Source organism: Centrocercus urophasianus, unplaced genomic scaffold (assembly GCF_019232065.1).
Source record: "Centrocercus urophasianus isolate 14NV4802_14NV808 unplaced genomic scaffold, USGS_Curo_1.0 seq_5, whole genome shotgun sequence".
In the NCBI taxonomy this organism is placed as follows: Eukaryota; Metazoa; Chordata; class Aves; order Galliformes; family Phasianidae; genus Centrocercus; species Centrocercus urophasianus.
In genome coordinates this window covers 8,703,844-8,724,831 of record NW_024885088.1, presented here as the reverse complement: position 1 = coordinate 8,724,831, position 20,988 = coordinate 8,703,844, and the positions used below count along the sequence as shown (strand labels likewise).

The 20,988-nt window shown below is 39.6% G+C and overlaps 1 protein-coding gene across 2 annotated transcripts; it reads left to right on the top strand.

Moving 5' to 3' along the window:
• The first annotated feature begins 1,680 nt into the window (after positions 1 to 1,680).
• Positions 1,681 to 19,416, top strand: TIGAR (TP53 induced glycolysis regulatory phosphatase). 2 transcript variants are annotated; one of them, XM_042835013.1, is made up of 6 exons: positions 1,681 to 1,780; positions 7,108 to 7,145; positions 10,586 to 10,707; positions 14,854 to 14,931; positions 17,484 to 17,594; positions 18,013 to 19,416. In XM_042835013.1, exons 1-6 carry the CDS (start codon positions 1,749 to 1,751, stop codon positions 18,484 to 18,486), a joined length of 855 nt encoding a protein of 284 aa, XP_042690947.1. In that variant the 5' UTR covers positions 1,681 to 1,748; the 3' UTR covers positions 18,487 to 19,416. The 2 variants fall into 2 exon arrangements, with proteins under 2 accessions (XP_042690947.1, XP_042690948.1); XM_042835014.1 differs by lacking the exon at positions 14,854 to 14,931.
• The last annotated feature ends 1,572 nt before the right edge of the window (positions 19,417 to 20,988 follow it).

Genomic DNA, 20,988 nt, shown 5'->3' with positions numbered 1-20,988 from the left:
GGTAAAACAAGAAGCAAAAAATATACATGCTGTGAAGATGAAAAAGATGTCAACAAAAAGAAGATGATTAAACAATGGAAAAGAAAACTTGAATTATTTATAATGGTGAAACAACAGAAATATGTCGGAGCTGAGTCATTTGGCATTGGATTATTCAGAGGCTAGACATGTCACTAATTTCACCCACTGAAAATGTCAGTTCTGAGACACAGGTTATGCCACAGTACTAAGGAAAGATAAAAGGGAAGTGAAACAGACCCGCTGCTGTATTAAGTATCTATCAGGTGGTTTAAGGTGTTAGAAAATGAAAACTATATTTTAGTCTTCAATTATATATATATATATATGTAATTATATACATGTATATATTCAATTATATACTTTTTGTATGTGTGTGTGTTAAAAAAATTTCAAAGTTAGGTCAGATCTCTGGCAACCCAGAATCATTTGTCACAACTCATTTATTCTACTATGTTGTGAAATTCTATTGCAAAACACTCAGCTGTCTGACCAACTAATATTACGGCTAATTAGACTGTAAACCATAAAACTTCAGATTTCTGAAGGGAAAATGATTATCTTTGGTTGCCTCTTCTGTTACTTTGCCATTTTACCAGCAGTTAGGTCATCGTTCAGTGTTAAAGAATACATCCTCTCTATAGACCTTGCAGGTTGCCAAGATACAGTTGGCCCAGAAAGTATACTAGGGAACAGAGCTGATTTATTCTATGTAGCTCAGATGCCAGCTTTAATCTTGAGTTACCAAACATCACTGTGATATGCATCTCACACAGACATTCCTTGCAGGCGGTAAGTAGGTGAGTGGGATTGTTCAGTTTAGTTTCCTTTTCACTCTGCTTCTCTCCCCAGTTCCTCTTCATCCAAGAATGGTGATGGCTGCAGAGCAAAGCTGGTCTTCCTCCAATCTGCAGCAGTCCCACCAATCTCCCATCTGTACTGAAAAGATTTGGGTAAATAGGATCAGAAGAAGATCACATTCTGCCTCATTTTTCAGAAAAGGCATGAAGGCTCGGGATTGCGTAAAAACAGATGGCCAGCAGGACCATCCAGCAGGAGGGAGCTCATTCTCCCTCTCTATTCAGTTCTAAGGAATCAGAGTACTGTGTTCAGTTCTGGGCCCCCAAGAGCTTTGTAAGCACCTTTTCTAAGGTGTGCTGCAGCCCACACCTCCATTGTATGATGGACCTATCACCACACTAAGCTAGAGTTTCTCCCCCAGCGTGCTTTCTTCTGCCAAACAATGGGTGAACCTCCACTGGTACCCACAGCCTCTGCCAAATATTCTGACACTGAAAGCATGCACTACTTCTTCCAGTGTATCCCAGCATGTGGGAAAAGGCCACTATGAAAGCAGGACAGGTGATTCCGTGCCTGAGCACTGCAATGAGCTTTTGGAATGGAGGCACTCAGCTGTCAAAAACGTTCCTACAGAAAGTGTTCTGGCAGTTGCCAAAGTAGAGGGGCTTTTTAAAATACAGTTACTTTTATTTGCGTGTGCGAAAGAAACTGCCTGCTTCCCAGAAGCAGCAGCATGCCCCCAGCACACCTTAGCACCGCGGCGGCGCGCAGAAGCCTGCAACGTTCAGGCAGGGCCGCGTGCTCCCGGCCGCTGAGGGGAGGTGCGGCGGCAGCTGCCCTGTGACGTCACCGCCGGGCGCGGGGCGGGCGTTGCAGCGCAGACCGAAGGAGTCAACAGCGGGGCCTGTGCCCAGCTGCGTGGCTGTGCCATGGTTCGCTTCGGGCTGACCGTCGTCCGCCAGTGAGTACCGCCGCTGCACCGTGCTCCTTGGGTTCTCCCGCTATGGGAGCGATCGAGCGCTCTTGCCCTTCCCTTGCCCTTGCGCTGTCTACCCTCACCCATCCGCCGCTAGTGCCAGCGCGCACCGTGACGTTAACGGACTTCCGCCCTTCTCCCCACGGGCGGTCCGTTTCCTGTGGCGGGGCTACACCGTGGAGTGCCGGTTGGGGCCGTTATCTGACCACGGGGCGACGTGGCCCGGTGCCGCAGCGCCCGGCTTGGGGCCGGACGCCAGGCATCCCTTGTCTCCTTCGGCGCTGCCTCACGTAAAGAACGGTCCCACCGGGACAAAGCGCTGTGCGCGGGCGCTGGAGACCCTCTTTCAGCGCTGATCCGCCTGCTGTCAGCAGTGCCGCTCTGCTAGAACGCTGCGAAGGTGTGGAGCTGCACTAGTTTAGCAGTGTCACCAGAAAGCAGAGCCAGTGCCTGGCTCGTGAGGAAGGTGTGGTACCAGTGCTCCGAGCTCTGCCGGTGTGCCTGCTTGGCTGCGGTGTCTCAGGGAACCGCTTGACCCAGACGGGCCGTTTGCCTCTGGTGGTATTAGCATTCACTGCGTGCACGAATCTGGTCTGGTATGCTGTAGTTAACTGTTGAGTCAAGCTGGGTCAGAATAGTATTGAGAGAAGTACAGCATCACACCTAAATTTAGTCAGCACTGTTTGTGAACTCTGTGGTGATTGGTCATAAGCCCTTTCTCCTGCCAAAAGGTCTCAGATGAACTCTTCACACTCAGGGGTGAAGAGTTCATTTAGGATTGGTAGTCTAACCTTTCTTCTGTGAAATGTGAAATGGCATTGGTAACTTCTTTGGAATTGTTACTTTTAAGCTTCAACAGGATATTCCCAGAGACTGTGGTTAACTAGAATAAGCCTCTCAAATTTTCTCAAATTGATAGCAATAACAGTTTAATTTTTATTAAACATATTTTTACTCTTAATCATAATACAGGTTAATATTTGATTAGAGCAGAAAGCAATGACTTTTTTTTTTTTCCTCTAATCATCCTCCTTTTAAGAGTTACTCTTCCCTTAAAGACCTGTATCTAATGACTTGATGCTCAAGTTACAGCCTTTTACATCAGCTAGAAAGCATGAAGGCCTGACACAGTTTGTTAAACTTCAGATCTTCAGCTAGGATCTAGCAGGCACTCTGGAATTAATTAACTCATCAGAAAATGTGTTAGACTCCACTTGTGTATGCTATGCTGCTTAGGAAACAGTAAATATTGCTCTTCTCCACCCCCTAATTGATGACCAACAGGAAGGACTCTATCCAGCCTGCTGCATTTTCCTCAGCAGACCAAAAGTAGCTGTCAGAGTCTGGGGAGAGTTTGAAAGATTAAATTGGTGCCGTGTGTGCTGGAAAGAGTTTAAAACGTGTTGTAAAATGCAGTGTTCTCCCTTAGAAGTACTTGCTTTCTGTGTTTGGTTATCTATTTGAAGCTCATCTTGAGTTTTGCCCAGCAGTGCTGATAGATATTTGAAAAGCAAGCAGCATGTTTGGCACTCAGTGCTGCAAAAACTTAAGCAATTGACATTTCACTCAGGTGAGATGTCTTGACAAAGCATGCTTGACTTTAAGTTTTTCCTTCTAAATCTGTATGCAGTTTTACTTGTTCTTCTCCTGGAAAAAAAAAATCATTTAAAATGTTCAAGACGAAATATTCTGATTTCCAAAGCACTCCGATTATTATCAGATTTTATAGTTCAGGCTGTCAGCAATGAAGTTGATGGGAGAAGCCTGAGAACTATCAGAAGGAACTTCAGGGCGCTGGGGCTAATTAGTTGGAGCAGTGGGAGTCTAGGTGGTCTCCTCGGTCCTTTCAGTAGCAGTGAAAAATACTGAAAGGAACAGGAAAATCCATCCAATCAAGGTATGGCTAACAGCTGGTGCTATTGGAGGAACTTTGTTTTGTTTTTTATCATGGGGTGGTTTATTCAGCACCATGCCTGCTGGTGACATTTGGAGTTCACCTGTTTCAAGGGATACTAGCCCAGGAGTTGTTGGGAAACTGTAATGGTTCAGCCTGGTTCTGTAACAAGGGGGCAAGGGGACCCAAAGATCCACAGCCCAGGAAGGTATGGGGAAGGAAAGGGAAAAGGTATGGAGATGGGCCTGAATGAGAAAAAAGCAGCAGCAATGAGCTAAAGGGAAAAACAAACAAACAAACAAACAAAAAAACCCCTTAATTTACGAAGTGTAGTAGCAGAATGTGAGATAATATGTTATAATACAGTATGATTTAAATTGAAGCTAATAAAGTAATACGTAAAAGAGGGAGAGTTTCCAAAACCAAAGTCTTTAAAGCTGTAGGCAAAGTGGCCGGAGAGCACAGAGGAAAGTCTCATGACTTTATCTGCTGTACATTTCCCTCTGAATGGAAAATGGAAATGGAAAAATGAGCTCTTCTGGAAGTTGTAGTTCATGCTTCTCTTTTGAGACCAGGAAATTGGAAATGTAAAAAATCCTTGGAGCTGCAGCATTATTCTTTAAATCCCAGTGCACTGCATGATGTTATGATGTGGAATACCGATAGAAAACCATTACGTGAAACCACGACAGGAACACTGAGAGGGCTTTAAGTAAGATTCAAAGGAGGAAGGGGATAAAACCAGGCTCACTAGAGATGAGTCTAGGGGCAGCATGTCAGGGTTGGAGGGGTGAGACCGTTAACCCACCTGAAGTACACTTACTCTGCTGGCAATAAACTGTAAGGTGGCACATCACAATCAGAGGGGCTGCATGCTAGTGAGATCCTTCAGTCTGCTCTACTTGGTTCAATGAAGCAATCTGAAATGTTTTTCCACCAATGCACACTGCATAAAGAACAAGCTGAGGAGAACTATAAGCCTTGGGCTCAGTCGCAGAGCTACAACATCATTGGTGTAAGTGAAACTTGCTGGGAAGAGTCCTCTGACTGTTGTGCTGTAGTGGATGACTACAGACTTTCTAGAAGAGACAGGCAGAGCAGGAGAGGAAGGGAAGTGACACTGTATTTAACTGAGGGGCCAAACTGTATGGAGCTGTCAGTTGGTGGTGAAACAGTTGAGAGCCTCAGCCAGGATGACAACACTGATTGATTATTCTTTGAGGAACTAAGAGAGACATCTATATCAACCCCTCTTGTCATTAGGGGAGGCTTCAACTTACCAGATGTTAACTGGGAGCACTGCACAGCTGATACAAGCAGGTCCAGTAGATTCCTAAAACACCTCAATGACAACTTCATGCTACAGGTACTAAGGGATCCAACGAGGAAGGTTGCCCTCCTAGGTCTGTTGCTTCTGAACAGAGAAGGTCTCATGATTGAAATGGCAATTGGTGACTGTGTTGGCCATAATGACCATAATCAAATTCAAAATCCTTGGTGGTAATAGGAGAACTGCCACCAAAACCTCAACCCTTGATACGAGGAGAGCAGATTTCAGGCTGCTCAGGGAACTAGTTAGTAAGGTCTCCTGGGAAACATCTTTTGAAAGGGTATTTGTTAAGTACCACCTCAGAGTTGAAGTTGGCCAAAAGTGTGAGGGAAAATAAAAAGATTTTTTTTTAAATATGCTAGCAACAAAAGGAGGGCCAGGAAGAATATTGGTGAGAACGGTCACATTACAAACAGGAACACAGACTAAGAAAACACTTCCAAGACGTTCTTTGCCTCTGTCTTCAATACTGATGATAGGTTCTAGTTCCCCAAGTGCCCCAAGTCAAAAGACTATGACTGCAATAACAGCCAACTCCCAGAAGGCCCTGAGCTTATACAGGATTTGCTGCTACACCTGAATGAATGTAAGTCCACAGGACCCAATGGGATTCATTCCTGGGTACTCCCTTAATTATTTTTCAATAGTCTTGGGAATGTGGAGAGGTACCAGTTGACTGGAAGCTGCAAACATTCCAATTTTCAGGAAGGGCAAGAAAGACCTTGATGATTATAGGCCTGTCAGTCTCACTTCAGTGGCTGGTAAAATTATGGAGAAAAATGTTCTAGAGCTATTGAAGAACGCCTGAAGGACAGTGAAGTCATTGATTGCAGCTGACACAGGTTCATGAGGGGAACATCCTGTTTAACTAAGTTTCCTTTTATGACAGAATCATCCATGTTTTTGATCGTGGGAAGCCAGCTGACATTGGGAAGTTGTTGATGGCATTTGATGATGGAAAGCCATCTTTTTGGCTTTCACTAAAGCTTCCAGTACTGTTTCTCTCAGTATCCTTCTGGACAAGATGTTCAGCATGCAGCTAAACAAAAACATAATGAAAAATTGGCTGATGATTTGGGTCCAAAGGGTTAGAGTAAACAGTTGACTCGCAGCCAGTCACTAGTGGGGATCCCCATTTCAGAGCAAGTTCTCTTCAGGAGGCTTTCATAAACAACTCAGATGTAGGACCAAAAGGTGTTTTGAGCAAGCGTGCTGACGATATTGAATTGGTAGGAGCTGTTGGCTCCATTGAGGATGGAGAAGCAGAGAGGTTTAGTCAAATTAGAGAACTGGGCGGGCAATCACCAACTATACGAAGTTTAACAAGAGCAAGTGCTGGATTCTGTGCCTGGGAAGGGGCAACCTTGGGCTAGGCATACAGATTAGGGGATGAGATGCTGGGGATCTTGATCAACAAGTTGAATATGAGTCAACAGTATGCGCAGGCAGCCAGGAAAGCTAAGTATATGCTGGGATGCATCAGCACTGCTAGTTGGTTGAGGGAAGTGATTGTCCTGCTTTATGCTTTACTGGTGTGGCCTCACCTGTGTGCAGTTTGGGAATCAGAACAAAACAGAACAGAACAAAAAGTACATAAAACTATTGGAGAGCATCCAAAGGAGGGCTACAAAGATGGTGATGGGTGTGGTGGAGAAGCTCTGCCGTATGCTGTGCTTCTTCAAGGTGTGTTGCCTGCTCTGATACTATCTTTGCTAATCTCTTGAGTTGACTTCCCTCTAATGCACAGAAGTCCCACTGACTAGTCCAGTCAGAGTTTTCCTACTTCTTCCCTCTCTCCAATGAGGAGATGTCACTTTAGTAGATAAATTATGCTGCATTTATGATAAATTTAAGATATTACTTTCCTTTTTGTCCCATATCTTAGTAAATACTGATGGCGTGTTTGGAATTGACTACTTGAAATGATTTTATTTTAAACTCTTCAAATACATCCTTTTAAAAGGAGGCTGTGCTATAATGTACATCATTATTTATGTTTAAACTTTTTCCATTTGGCGTGTATTACAGTGTTTGTGAACCGTGATTGAAAATGAAGTCACAATTTTTTTTGTATATAATCTTTTTCAGTGGAGAAACAAGATACAACAAAGACAAGATACTGCAAGGTTAGTATCAGCTGTTCTATTAGTTTCTGTGAGATTGAAAATTATTCTTCCCTGCAAAATGAGAAATCCCATGATCAACAACTGAACTGATAAATAAGAGGGCTGCTTCACAAGTAATGCCTCATATTTTGTTAAGTTGGCCCACAACATCAGAAGCAGATGTCACCGGTATGGCAGTAGAGGTTGAACCTTCCCAACAATATTCTGTTACACTTTGTTGCCTTGCAACAGACAGCAGCAGAGAGGAGCAGCGTGTGATGTGGAAGCGTGTATAAAGAAAAGGCATGTAACTGAATTCTACTGTGTGGAAAAATGGTACCCACTGAGATTCATCAGTGCTTGCTGAATGTTTATGGAAACCAGAAAGAGGACGTTAACACACTGAGGTGGTGGATGGTGTGTTTCAGCAGTGGCAACAGCAGTAGTGGGTCAGTCCACCTGCAGATTTTTCTGGGCACGGCATGCAGATTCTTGTTCATCGCTGGCAAAAATGCACAGTACACGGTGGTGACTGTTTCAAAAAATGGAGTTTTGTCATTGAGAACTTGATCTATCAAATAGTGTTATTGTGCTCTTAATATCTGTTGTCATTTCCATGGAAATAAATAGGTATTACTTTCAGACAAACCTACATATTGTTACAGAGTAATATTGTGTACTTTAGGCTAGAAAAATACCTTTATTAATGGATCCAAATGTTAGCTTGATAGTTGTGGAAAATGATAAGTTTCTAATTCAGTCTCTGCAGAATGTCAGTGTAGAGTGGTGCATTTCTGGTTTTAACAGGGGTGTCACAGTTCTTTTGCTAAAATGCAGAAATAACTTACCTGGAATCAGATAACAAAAATCTGTAGGTAAGAATGGCATGATATCCCAGACCACTGTTGTGAAGATTGTTTAAATGTACTTGAATTGTTCAGTTCTAGCTAGAACGCAGTTTTTATTCAAAAAAGTTATCTACCTGGACTTTAGCAAAGCTTTTGATGTGGTTCTGCAGCACATCTTTATCTATAATTTGGGGAGATGGATGTTTGAAGGGTGGACTGTTCGGTGGGTGAGGAGTAGGTTGAATGGTCACAGACAGAACTTTGTGATCAACAGCTCTATGTCCAGGTGGAGGCCAGTCATGAACCTCTGGGTTCAATCTTGGGACCTCTCTCTAACATTCTTATCAGTTATGTAGATGGTGAGTTCGAGTGTACCCTCAGCAAAGCTGCAGACAGCACCAAGCTTAGTGGGCAGTCAGTATGACAGAAGGAAGGGATACCATCCAATGGGACCTAGACAAACTCATTAGGTGGGCCCATGTAGTTATGATGAAGTTCAACAAAGCCAAGTGTGAGACGTTATGCTTCATCCAATCCCAGATTTGTGTATGGGCTAGGAGAAGAACTCTTTCAGAGCAGCCTGCTGAGTGGAAGACTTAGGGATCCTGATAGATGAAAAACTGAATGTGAATTGGCAGTGTGTACTTGCAGCCTGGGAGGCTAACAGTACCCTGGGATGCATTAAAAGACAGGTGACCAGCAGGGCAAAGGAAGTGATTGTTGCTCTGTACTTTGACCTTGTAAGTGGATGCATGAGTACTGCGTTGTCACGGTTTGGACAAGGGCTTCCTGGCCTCTTTTATGCTTCCCCGTCCTTTTCAGGGAGACAAAAAAAAGGAACAACCCAGTTAAGATGAGGAGAGCTAACTAATTTACTACAAATGGCAAAATAACGTAATGATATAAAAAGGGAATTATGGTAACATACAAATAGGAAAGGATTTCAGACAGTGCTGCTGTCTGCTCTGTCCAGAAAGAAAAAAGTTCTATCTTATCACTTGGAATGGAGAGTACTGGAGATTTTGGAGAACTGTAGTTTGTCTCTTCTCATACTCAGTATATTGTATCTTCTCAGTATATTGTTTGTTTGTGGATGCCCCATCTCTGAAAATGTTTGAGGGCAGGCTGGAGGGATCCTTGAGCAATGTTATCTAGTGTCTAATCTAACCATTGGCAAGCTGTGCCTGTGGCCAGAGGTGTTGCAACTAGATGATCTTTGAGGTTGCTTCCATCCCAAGCCATTCTGTCATTCTATGAAATGTTGGCTTACCAAAGTTCTGATTCTCTCAGCACTGTCTTAGAGCATTTGGGACAGTTCATTTCATAAACTATGCTAGCTAAAAACCGTATCTGCAAGGGTTACTTTTCAGCTAGATCAGTTATGTCAACATACTTTCTGAGCAACTGCATGAGCATTAGCATCAACACACAAGGTGGAATAGAGCAGACAACAATTTGTATTTACATCAACACTAAAATTCTTGTGAAACTGTCTTTGGCAGAGAGAGGGTATGCTGCTTTCCACATTACACAAAATCCCTTCTTGTTTCCTCATCTTCAGGGCATTATCATAGTTAGGGAATGCAGGGAAAATAGCCTATCATGTTTGTTAGGACTTCCCTCTCCTGGTATGCATGTTTTTCAGTGTGTGTATTTTAGTATCAACAGCAGTATCACATTTGTATTGTCTTATTTGCAGTAACAACCATTTTCAGACTTTCAGTTCTGGGACTCCTCTAGTAGGGAGCCTAGCAGAGGCTAGAAAGGACAAGTGATCTGAAATGACTACCCGTGTTTAGAAAATGTAGATCTGATTCATGTTTAAGTTTTCATGTTTCTATTTCTCTTATATATATACATTAATAATATCAGTAAATGGTCCTTCTATCTTTCTAGCCTGTACTCCCTTTCTTTATACTACGAGACCAGAGGAATAGTCACTGCACTCCACTTGCAGAATGAGAGGTGTTTTACGTAGGTTTGTCTGAAAGTAATGACTCCGTTTTCATGGAAACAATAACAGATACTAAGAACACAATAACACTATTTGATAGATCAAGTTCTCAATGACAAAACTCCATTTTTTGAAACAGTCACCACCGTGTACTGTGCATTTTTGCCAGCGATGAACAAGAATCTGCATGCCGTGCCCAGAAAAATCTGCAGGTGGACTGACCCACTACTGCTGTTGCCACTGCTGAAACACACCATCCACCACCTCAGTGTGTTAACGTCCTCTTTCTGGTTTCCATAAACATTCAGCAAGCACTGATGAATCTCAGTGGGTACCATTTTTCCACACAGTAGAATTCAGTTACATGCCTTTTCTTTATACACGCTTCCACATCACACGCTGCTCCTCTCTGCTGCTGTCTGTTGCAAGGCAACAAAGTGTAACAGAATATTGTTGGGAAGGTTCAACCTCTACTGCCATACCGGTGACATCTGCTTCTGATGTTGTGGGCCAACTTAACAAAATATGAGGCATTACTTGTGAAGCAGCCCTCTTATTATGCCTGAGTAGATTCTCTCAACTTTGCTTGCTAAACTGATAAATTGTTTGAGATTTGTGTGTTTTAATGTTGATTTTTTTGTTTGTTTTTTGTTTTATAGGTCAAGGAATAGATGAGCCACTCTCTCCAACTGGTTTCAGACAAGCCGATGCTGCTGGTTTATTTCTCAGTAATGTAAAGTTTACTCATGTCTTCTCAAGTGACCTCCTTCGAGCAAAGCAGGCAAGTGCTTTTACTGGAAACTGAATGTAATTATAAGCTTCACATTTTGCTGCTTATTTGCTATTGCTGATACAGAAATAATAGCATGAAGGAAAGCACAGTTTTTTTTTTAATGGATTTAGAACTGAAGGTTGAGTTGTATAGAATTTCATAAGGCCTCTGTGTATATGGAAACTTCAGTCATACAGCACATTTAAGAGCTGATGAAGGCCAATTCACAGGATGTTGTGTTTTTCTTATAGATTTGCCATTATTTTGTATGTGCATATCCCTTCTTGGTAAAGGAGTAATTGTGATTTAAAGGTAACAGACCAAATTCAGTTTGTTTGTTTTAATGGAATAAAGCAAATTGGCATGGATATAGTTTGTACTGTTTTATGTACTGCAGCTGTTGTGTTTTTCAGAAGAATGCATACAAATTAAGCAAAAATCAAGTCTTGCGGTAAAGTCTGCACAAGTACCATTAAGTGTGCAGAGACATTAGATTTTGGAAAGAACATAGTATTGTATCTCTCACTTTGATATGCTATTTTAATAAATTACAGAAGAAACACTTCCAGTTACTGGGTGGAATTTTGTGTGCAAGGTTATAAAATATGCAAAAAAAAAAAAAAAAAAAAAAGGAAGAGAACAGAAGTTTTGTTTGTAGTTGCATTGATCAACCAGCTGTTCTTTGAAGACTATATTTGCAATGCAAGCCCTATGATTCTTTCTGTCTCCTGTTACTGATTTTCTAATTTCAGGATATGTGAAAGGCTTCATGTGTTTGAAACTAAGAAATTCTTGAATGTGTTGGTTCCTTGCTTTTTTTTTTTGTTTTGTTTTTCTTCAGTTGTGATGCTTCAAGAGACTGTAAAGCCATGTTGTAAACGAGAGCAACAAAATTTAGGTTAAGATCTCTTTTATTTTTAACTTAGATTATCTTGTTCATCTGTTTTGTACCTCAGTCCTACTTGTAGCAACATAATATAAGCAGAAAACAAGCTAGAAATGGTGGAGAGAAGTGAAATAATTAGATATTTTTAAATTGCATAATAATGATTACTTGACAGGTAACTTCCTTTAAATATGTGAATAGTGTTAATTACTTTTTAAAATATGATAGTGGTTTTTAATATTTGTAAGACATTGTGTGCTATGTGCCCACCTTAGGGAAGTTCTTTTTGAAATACTCAGCTTTTTGAGAGTTAGTTTTGTAATTTTTTTTTCTCTTAAGTTAGAGAAAAGCTTTTCCTTGAAAAGGATTTGCACTCTTTTAATATAGAAAATGTCCTTTGCATAAAGGGAACATGTTTTACCATTCTTTAGAACATCTGTTCAGACTTTGTAGAAGCTTTTTCAATGATGCGTAGAGCTGTAGCTCGCATTTGTTTGGAACTTCATTCTTTGGCAGCTGCAGATCTCTGAAGAGTGTGCTTTACTACACTGTCACTTCACGGCTTAAATATGAGAGGAGTTTGTAGTTTGCCTTGAAAAAGGGGGGGAGGAGTTTGCAGTTTGCCTTAAAAAAGGGGGAGAGTTCATCACTGTTAGTGATGAAGTTTAGTTTGTCTTGCAATGTCTCCTTTATCATTTGTGGGTCAGGATATGCAGTGGAACTAGGAGTTGCATGCTGTCCTCTGGATACTGCTTCTGCCTGCAACTGAACTCTGAAGCTTGAGCAGGACAGGAGAAAAGCAAGTAGGAAATTTAAAGAGAAGCATAGTAGCTGGACAGAAATTTTAGAAACTAATAGAGATGTGCAAGTGAGCATGTACAGGACATGGAGAGAGTGGCTTTGCAGAGAGGTCTGTTTGAGAGAGCAAGAGTGAGGAGTCAAAGACTTAGCTCCAGAAATTAGCAGTGTAGATGAGAGCTGACAGACCTGGAATGTGAAAATAAGAACTGATCAGAAAGACTGGAATTTGGTATGAACATATCTCCAGAAGAGCTATAAGATTAGCAGAATGCAATGCAGAAGTCTGCAGGAGAGTATTGAGCTCACGGTTATGATCCTGCCACTGGGACAAAAACTCAGCAATAGTGAAAGTAGATTCAGGAGTGGAACAAGCTGGGTCTTGAAAAGGACAGTAGAACAATTTTGAGTCCTTTTCATGTGTAATAAAATGGGGCTATTATCCCTGCTATTGCTGTGATGCTGTGAAAATTCAGAAATGTTTCTGAAATAGACTAGTGCTTAGAAATGGATGATGTAAGAAAGGTAAAAGAAAGTTAGTATTCAGAACAGATTTTCATTAAAGTAGATGGATCATGAGGCTTCATGTTTAATATTTACAGTTCAGAATGAATTTGCGCACAGTAGATGAATGTAGTCTATTCTAGGTATTGAACAAATCTCCATTCTGGAGAAATTTCTGGATATAATCATAAATTAACTATACTATTCATACATACAAGGAAATTGATTCAAGCATGTCTGTTATGATAGTGTTGTATGACAGAAATTTAAAGTTGAAGCATAAAGCCTTTCATAAGCGGTATGTGGAATAGTACATATAATCTTAGTAGTACAACAAAGCTGATTATTATTTGATAGAATCCAGGGAGTCTTTTCAAAATAAGTTCGTTAGATGTCTGAGTAAATGTGGACATTTGCTAAAGACTTCTGGCTGTTATTACTACTAAGTACCTGTGTGAATCCATACTGCCTTCGTATTTTGTGGTACATATAAGAACAGTAGCATGTTAGTCATCCTTTAGTTCTCATTACTGCCTGTGCAGCCAGAAGCATCCAGCATACTAGAGCCCATGTTAAGCAATGCTTTTTACAAAATGGTATCAGAATTTCCTCTTGATCAGGTTTCTTTATTAGCCATATTAGCCCTCCTTGCATCCTCAAAATCACATGCTTCTTTGGAAAAGAAATGTACAGCATAGAACTCAGGACATCCAGTCTGTTATTAAAAGTAAAGAAAACCCTTTTGGGCTTTTTCTGTCTCTTTTTGGCAATGTTATCAAATGATAAGTGAATACAATAACCTGTTTTTTGTGGTGGTTTTTTTTTTTTCCTTTTCCCCAAGTTTATCAGCCAGTGTGTGTCTCCTCTCTAGGATCAAGGCTGCCACATCTGTATATTGTCAGCAGATACTCTTTTTCCTCTTTAAATGCTTCAGTAGTATACAGGAAATTCAGATAGGATGTTAGGAAATATTTCTCCAAGAGAGTGGTCAGGTGCTAGAACAGGCTGCCCAGGGAGATGGTGGAGTCACCATCCCTGGAAGTATTCAGAAAACATTTAGATGTTGTACTGAGGGACATGATTCAGTGGGAAATACTATTGATGGTTGGACAGGATTATCTTAGAGGTCTTTTCCAACCTTGGTGATTCTATGATGCTATGATTTTTTTATTTATTTATTTTTTTTTTTTAGGTGTATTAAAAAGCTACTTGCCAGAAACTGATTTAATATGTTAGATGCTGTATTTTTGTCAGTTGTAGTAACTGATCTGTTTTTAGAAATGCACTGATTGCAAGCACAACCCACATACAACATAGATCTTTCTGAAAGTAATGCCTTCTATTTATTTCCATGAAATAAAATATAAATATAAAATATATATAAATAAAAAATAAAAGATATATAATATAAATAATAATATATAATATAATATATACATAATATAAAAAAATAAATTACAACAGATACAAAGAGCACAATAACAGAGCTATGAAACACTGTTTTTCAGCATAGTCACCCCTGTTAGCTATGTATTTTCTCCAGTGATGAACAAGAGCCTGCATGCCATTCTCATCAAAATCTGCATGGCTAACTTGTCTTTCACATCGCTGTTGCTAATGCATGAAACACACTGGCTACTGCCTACCTGTGCTAACATCCACTGCTTAGCTCTGTAAACACTCAGCAAGCATTGATAAATCGTACTGCTGTTGTGGGTACTGAGTGTCTCCAATTGTTCTGGACATTGAAGTGAGAAAGATCTTTCAGAAAATTGCATCTTTTCTCTTTTTATGACAGGTGATATATACAATTTTGACACTACTAGCTGGAAATTTTTAATCTTGTGTACTTGGGATCTTGGGTACTACTAGTGTAAATCACACTGGATATGGTGTTGTAATATAGTTCAGGCATTCCATGGTAAAATAGAACAGTTCATTGATGTAACTGTATATTCACTTTTTAGACTGCTGCCACAATTATAGGAAAAAATAAGTTCTGCAAAGGTTTGGAAATCAAGTGTGATACAAGACTTCGAGAGAGAGTAAGTGCCGTAAGAGTTTGCTTAAATATTGAATATTGAAAATGCAATTTGTTGCTGATCTTGATTTAGTAAGTGGTAGATTTAGCAGTGGAGAGTGCTATATGATGTGTTTTTAGTCACTGAGAATTTATTTTTTACATTTGGTACTCAAAATTGTCTGATTTCAAAGGAGAGCCAAAAGTTTAGTGATAGTGGTTTAGTGATACAGTACTGAATTAAGTACTGTATGGCTTGCATGTGGAGAGAATTATTTTTGTTTCCTAGCCCTGTGTATGAAGTTGAAGATGTTCCCTCTGCCTCTCTTCTCTAGCCTGATAATACAACCTGATGTTAACTTTTTGTTTGTTTTTACCTTTTAATTAATTAAATTAAATTAATGAATTTATATTAATAGATTAATTAATTCAATTTAAATGAAGACTAATGGAAAACTTTCTGCTCAAAATGGAACAGTCTTCTTTCCTGATTAGCCCCTTTGCTTCATTACAGGCATAATAGTAACGCCTGTCTGTTTTTAACTGTTTTAATCCGGATAAATTGAGATGTTGGATGTTTCTGCTAGTATTAATCACCCTTCCTATACTGCATTGACAGTACCAGCTGAATTTTATATAAGGAAGTGCTACAAAACCAGAAGTGGATGTCATATTAGCAGCAAGAACTAAGTGTTTAAAGAGCAGAATGTGATCACAGCATTTCCCATTGTGATCCCTTTGTCACAAATTCTGGTTCACCCCCTTAAATCAGCAAGTTACATCCCTTCCAATCTTCTTTAATGGCTTAATCACCTGGTATTTTCAAAAATATTTTGGGATGTGGTACGGAGTTTTACAAGGTATAATCTTAACTTGTTTCTTTTTTTTTCCTTACCAGGTGTTGATACTGTAATAGAAATTCCACTAAATAGAAATTCCACTAAAGTTTCTGCAGGCCACAAGTTTTAAGGCAGTGTTGTAGATAACTGAAATTAAGTTTGAATAGCATGAAAAGAAGCTACGTTCTTTGAAAGAAATATGTCGTTGATTCTATTGAAAAAGCTTTATTTTCTTATGGCTTGCATTCATGCGAGAAATCCAGAAAAATCTTCAAGATTAAAATCTTCAGTAGTTTCTGAGAATTTATTTCTTTACATCTTTCTTAATTCTTAAACAGTGAATTTTACTTTAGGAAAAGGAACTGAGAACGTGAAGTAAATGTGCTTCAGTACAATTCAGAAGACTATAGTAATTTATTATGGCAGCAAACTGCGCGTACATAGCATAGAAATCAGAAAAGTCTCAGCAATAAGTATGTGTCTGTTTCGCAGTCATCAACATCTCAGTCTGTGAAATGTGCATAGCTGAGGGTTTTGACAGTAGAGCGATAAAATGGAATATTGATGGGGAGGTTCGACCTCTACTGCCATACCTTTGTGAATGGCAGCATGCATAATAAGAAATGTGGCATTTGTCATACTAAATTATACTGCTGTTGTGGGTACTAAGTGTCTCCAATGGTTCTGGACATTGAATTGAGAAAGATCTTTCAGAAAATTGCATATTTTCTCTTTTTATGACCTCACACAGGTATATACAATTTTGACACTACTAGCTGGAAATTTTTAATCTTGGGATTAAACTTGGGATCTTGGGTACTACTAATGTAAATCACACTGGATGTGGTGTTGTAATATAGTTTAGGCATCCCATGGCAAAAGTCCTTGTTTTTGTCAAAGTCTTCATAACTATAGTTTTTTCAGTGGCTTCAGACCTTCCAAGAAAGGACCAAAGCTGTCTACTTGAATACATTTTTTTCATCTGTTAATGATAGTGAAGTATTAATCTTCAGTGGTAGAAATGTTAATCTGTATTGCTGTTTTTAAGAGATGTGCCTTGGAGATATGCTCGAGATAAAAAATGGTAATACGCATCCAACTAAATCTCTTCTAAACTACATTAGAGATTATAAATCTTAATTTATAATGTGACTACTGTTGATCCATAATGACTAGTTAATATATATGTGTTGTTTGTGGTGTTTCTCATATAAACATTTCATTTGGAGGAATTATGAAAGAATGTGCCATTGAAAATCATTAATTCCATTAGTTCATTTGTGTATTGTTTTTAAGATCACTTTTGTCTTCTTTGTTTTCTGATAACTTTGTTCATAGAAGTAATGTACATCCTGAAAAAAGGGGGAATAGAATTCCTGCTCTCCTGTAGAAGTTACAGAGGTCTCTAGAGAAAATATTTGTTTCTTTTGAGAAAGAATTTATTGTAATATTTCTGCAGATGAAGAGTAAATGGAGTTTATCCGCTCGTGAGGTGCTTGTAATGCAACCTCAGTTGAATTTTGTATACTAAGAATTTTGTGTTGTCAAAATGAGTGTCAAGAGTATATGAGTCCGAAGTGTATTTAAAGGCACCTCCTCTCCCAACACTATGATGAAATGTGAAGAGTAGTTAAGCTTGCACGTTATATTTGAGAATCTAGAAAACAAGTCTGTTTGAGAGTTGTTTGCATTGGAAGTGCTGTATCTTGCTAAATTCTTTGTAATTTGCCTCTTACAGAAATATGGTGTTGCAGAAGGAAGGCCTTTGACAGAACTCAAGGCTATGGCAAAGGCTGCTGGACAGCAATGCCCTACATTCACACCTTCTGGAGGAGAAACACTGGATGAAGTATGTCATTTATGTATTTAGGCCCCAGTTTCTAGGCCATTTCATTAGGGCAGATATAGCTATTGCTTATTTAGGATCATCTTACTGAAAGTTTAGCCCAGTAAAAAATATTTATTTTTCCCAGTTAAAAACACCATTTGACCCAATGGCTACTCATTAGAGAATTTCTTTAGAAGTAAAATATTGATTCTGAGATTGATTCTTCATCAAGCTGTTGTATGCAGGAGGCTGATGGCAATTGCTTTCAACCTTGTCTTTGAAGTGCAGAGCAGTTCTTAACAGCATTCAGTAACTTAAGCACTGATTTCTGAGTCTTGTCTGTGATAAACCTTTTGACTGAAGTAGTAATATCTCAGGCTTTTGAAACCTGGAGTCTCTTACATTCTTCACAACATATTATTCTGACTTCTCTCTGTAGGTAAGAGAACGTGCAAAGGATTTTTTTGAATTTCTGTGTCAGCTAGCTGCTGAAGTGGGACAGATCAGAGAGAAGAAAGATCAAGAGATGCATGGGGCAGCAAACAGAAGCTCAGGAACATATGAAGAAGAGTCAGTTTTTCCTTGGACAGACCACTGTGGTGTACATGAATTTAGCTCTGATAACGATGGAACTTCTAAATTGTTATTAGATGCCAATATCTTAGTGGTGAGTCATGGAGCCTACATGAGGAACTGGGTCGGTTATTTTGTTTCAGATCTCAAGTGTACTTTGCCAGCAGATTTAACAAAGACTCAACTGTCTTCTGTCAGTCCCAATACAGGAGTTAGTCACTTTATAATAAAACTTGAAAACAGATCGGTGTTAAAACCTGAAATCATATGTGTTTGTCTTAATCAGGATTCTCACTTGGTGGATGTTGGTGCTGAATGTGTAGCTTCAAAAATATTTTAAGAGTTTTTACAGAGGGAAGTAGTTCTCAATTACAATACACACTTGGAAAAATATATCTATAGCAATTAATGAGATTGACGAGTTATTGACACTGAACTGCATAATGGAAGACATGCCTACCATGCATATCTTTATGAAGAGAAACATTCTTCCAGTCATCTGCATGTCTTCCACACACTTGCTATTACAGTGCATACTTTCAAAAGCTGCTTATTATTTGCCCATAATTATTTTGGTTATCTCCATCAGAAAGAATTAGTGGTGGAGGAGAGGAATGGTACCCAAAAAAATGAGCTATACTGTATTCTTGTTTTATTACAAAATGCTATATTGTAATGTTAATATATATGTTGTTTTAAAGTAACTTTTTTGACTGCAGTAATGTAACTTAAAAAGGGGGATTGCCTAGTGGAACAAGTTTGGTGCAGAGCCAGGTGACGTGTTCTTGACTCTGATACTAAGTAGCTGTGAAACTTCGGGCAAATCTTTTCCGTTTGTAAAGTGGGGATGATTTTATACCTACCTCGCAGGAGTTTTGGTAAGAAATGTTAGGCTTGTTGAGACCTCTATTGAAGAGCGCTGTACACAACATATTTATTTTTAATTGTAAGCAGAATGAGCACATAATTGAAACACCAATCTGTATTTTAAAAAGTAACTTTATCAATACTGTAAACTGGACCTGACTGGAATCCCGTTGTCAATCGCAGTCATATACTTAATGGATGAGTATTTTGGCCTAGAATTAAGCAAGCTTGATTGCTTGATGATTGATTGTTTGTAGCTGCTGTTAGTGCTGCATTACTTCCCCACTGAATTGTCTGTAGTGTTATTATGTAAGCTTATCCAACCTTTTTATCATCTCCGCGTACCTTTTCATCGTTTGCATATTTTAAGCTTTAAAAATAAAGCCTCCTGAATATAACTCCATTCCTTTGAGATCATAATTCTTGTTAATAATGCTCCATGAAGCCTTGCCCAGATAACACAGCTTCTGTTTTTTGTTGTTGCTTTTCCTGGGAAACTCCAGGCTATTCTTCAGTAACTAAATGTTACACTTTTTTTATTCGTGAAGATCAGTGCTATTCTAATTCTCATACAAACAATAAAACAACACACTAATGTTAAAATATCAAGGATGAACTGCTAGCAATTGTATGAAAATAGCTATTCAAATGAAGATTTTTTTGTCTTAATGTGCACTTTACCCTATTTGGCTTCTTTGCCTTGAAGCAGACACTTGAATTTTGAGAAGGAAAAAGAGATTGCTGTTGTTTTGTTGAATAGATAAGTACATATGCTTAAATGCTGCTCAACTAAATGACAGCAGAATTGTTCAGTCTGACTATACTGACTGTACTTGGCTTCTTCCAGTCCTGTGGCAGTGATTCAATAGGTAAGTCCTCTTGATTCTTAAGTGAACATTGAATGGGGGTCTGCTTCTGTTCTTTGTGTTGTTTGTCTGTTGCTAATACTAAAATGTAGAGGGTAATTGTGAAGTGTTCAGCCTTGTAGTAATCAGAGGTAATATTATAAGGCAGAATTCTCCAGAATGTGGAAGTCAGCCTATTGCTTTTACTTGCAATGGGGCTTGTTTGCATAATAAATTATGGGGAAGCCATCTGCTTCTGTGTCTGAAAACTTGTCTGTGGAAAGGAAAGTAGTTTGTCTGATGTGTAAATATGGATACTAGTAACATGTCAGCAAGGATTTATCTTTCAATTTGCAGGGCATTAAGTAACATGAAGGACTGGACTCTCTTAAAATTGTATCAGCAAGTTAAAATTGGAGGATTTCTGCATTGGTAGATCTTATTATTGATCAGTCAACTACTTTGTTTTTATTTATTTACAGATACAGACAAAAGCCTTCCTTATAGCTCCTCTTTTCCAATATGAGATAGTTCATGAATGTACAAGGATATCTAGGGAGGTTATATCTGTAAAGGTAAACAGGAAAACTGTTGTGTTGCGCGGGTATAAAAGGTGGTAAGCACCTGCAATAAATGGCTTTTGTTCTGCACTAGCGAAGGAGTCTGCATCTCATTTGCCTCTCCAGCAAGAGAGCCCGGGGCAGCCCTGCGAGATAGGCGCCGGACCAGAACAGGGGGGCACCAGAACGAACAGAGACTAGAGAGGAAGACCGGACAGAAGCGGGCAGAGAAAAGCGCCGGGCTAAGAGGCCCTAAAAAGAGGTGAACTGAAAGAAGCTCTAAAACCGGCTGCAAGAAGCCCCGGCCGAAGAGGGCTGCCAGAAGTCCCGGCCGAAGAGGGGGCTGAAAGAAGCCGTGGCCAAAGAGAAGAGCTGAAAGAAACTTTAAAATGAGCTGCAATAAGCGTGGACTGAAGAGAAGGGCTGAAAGAAGCCAGAGGGCCATAGGACAGGTTGGAAGAAGCCCAAGCAAGAAACGAACTGAAGGAGACGCAATCCTGGTGAAAGTGCAAGACTGAGAGAAGTCTTATCGTCCCTGGCTACTTTGATTGTCTCTTGCTGGACGAAGGT

Coding starts and splice junctions, on each gene's coding strand:
- TIGAR (XM_042835013.1), top strand. CDS start 1,749: ATGGTTCGCTTCGGGCTGACCGTCGTCCGCCA. Junction 1,781..7,107: donor GGGCTGACCGTCGTCCGCCA/GTGAGTACCGCC, acceptor AATCTTTTTCAG/TGGAGAAACAAGATACAACA. Junction 7,146..10,585: donor CAAAGACAAGATACTGCAAG/GTTAGTATCAGC, acceptor TTTGTTTTATAG/GTCAAGGAATAGATGAGCCA.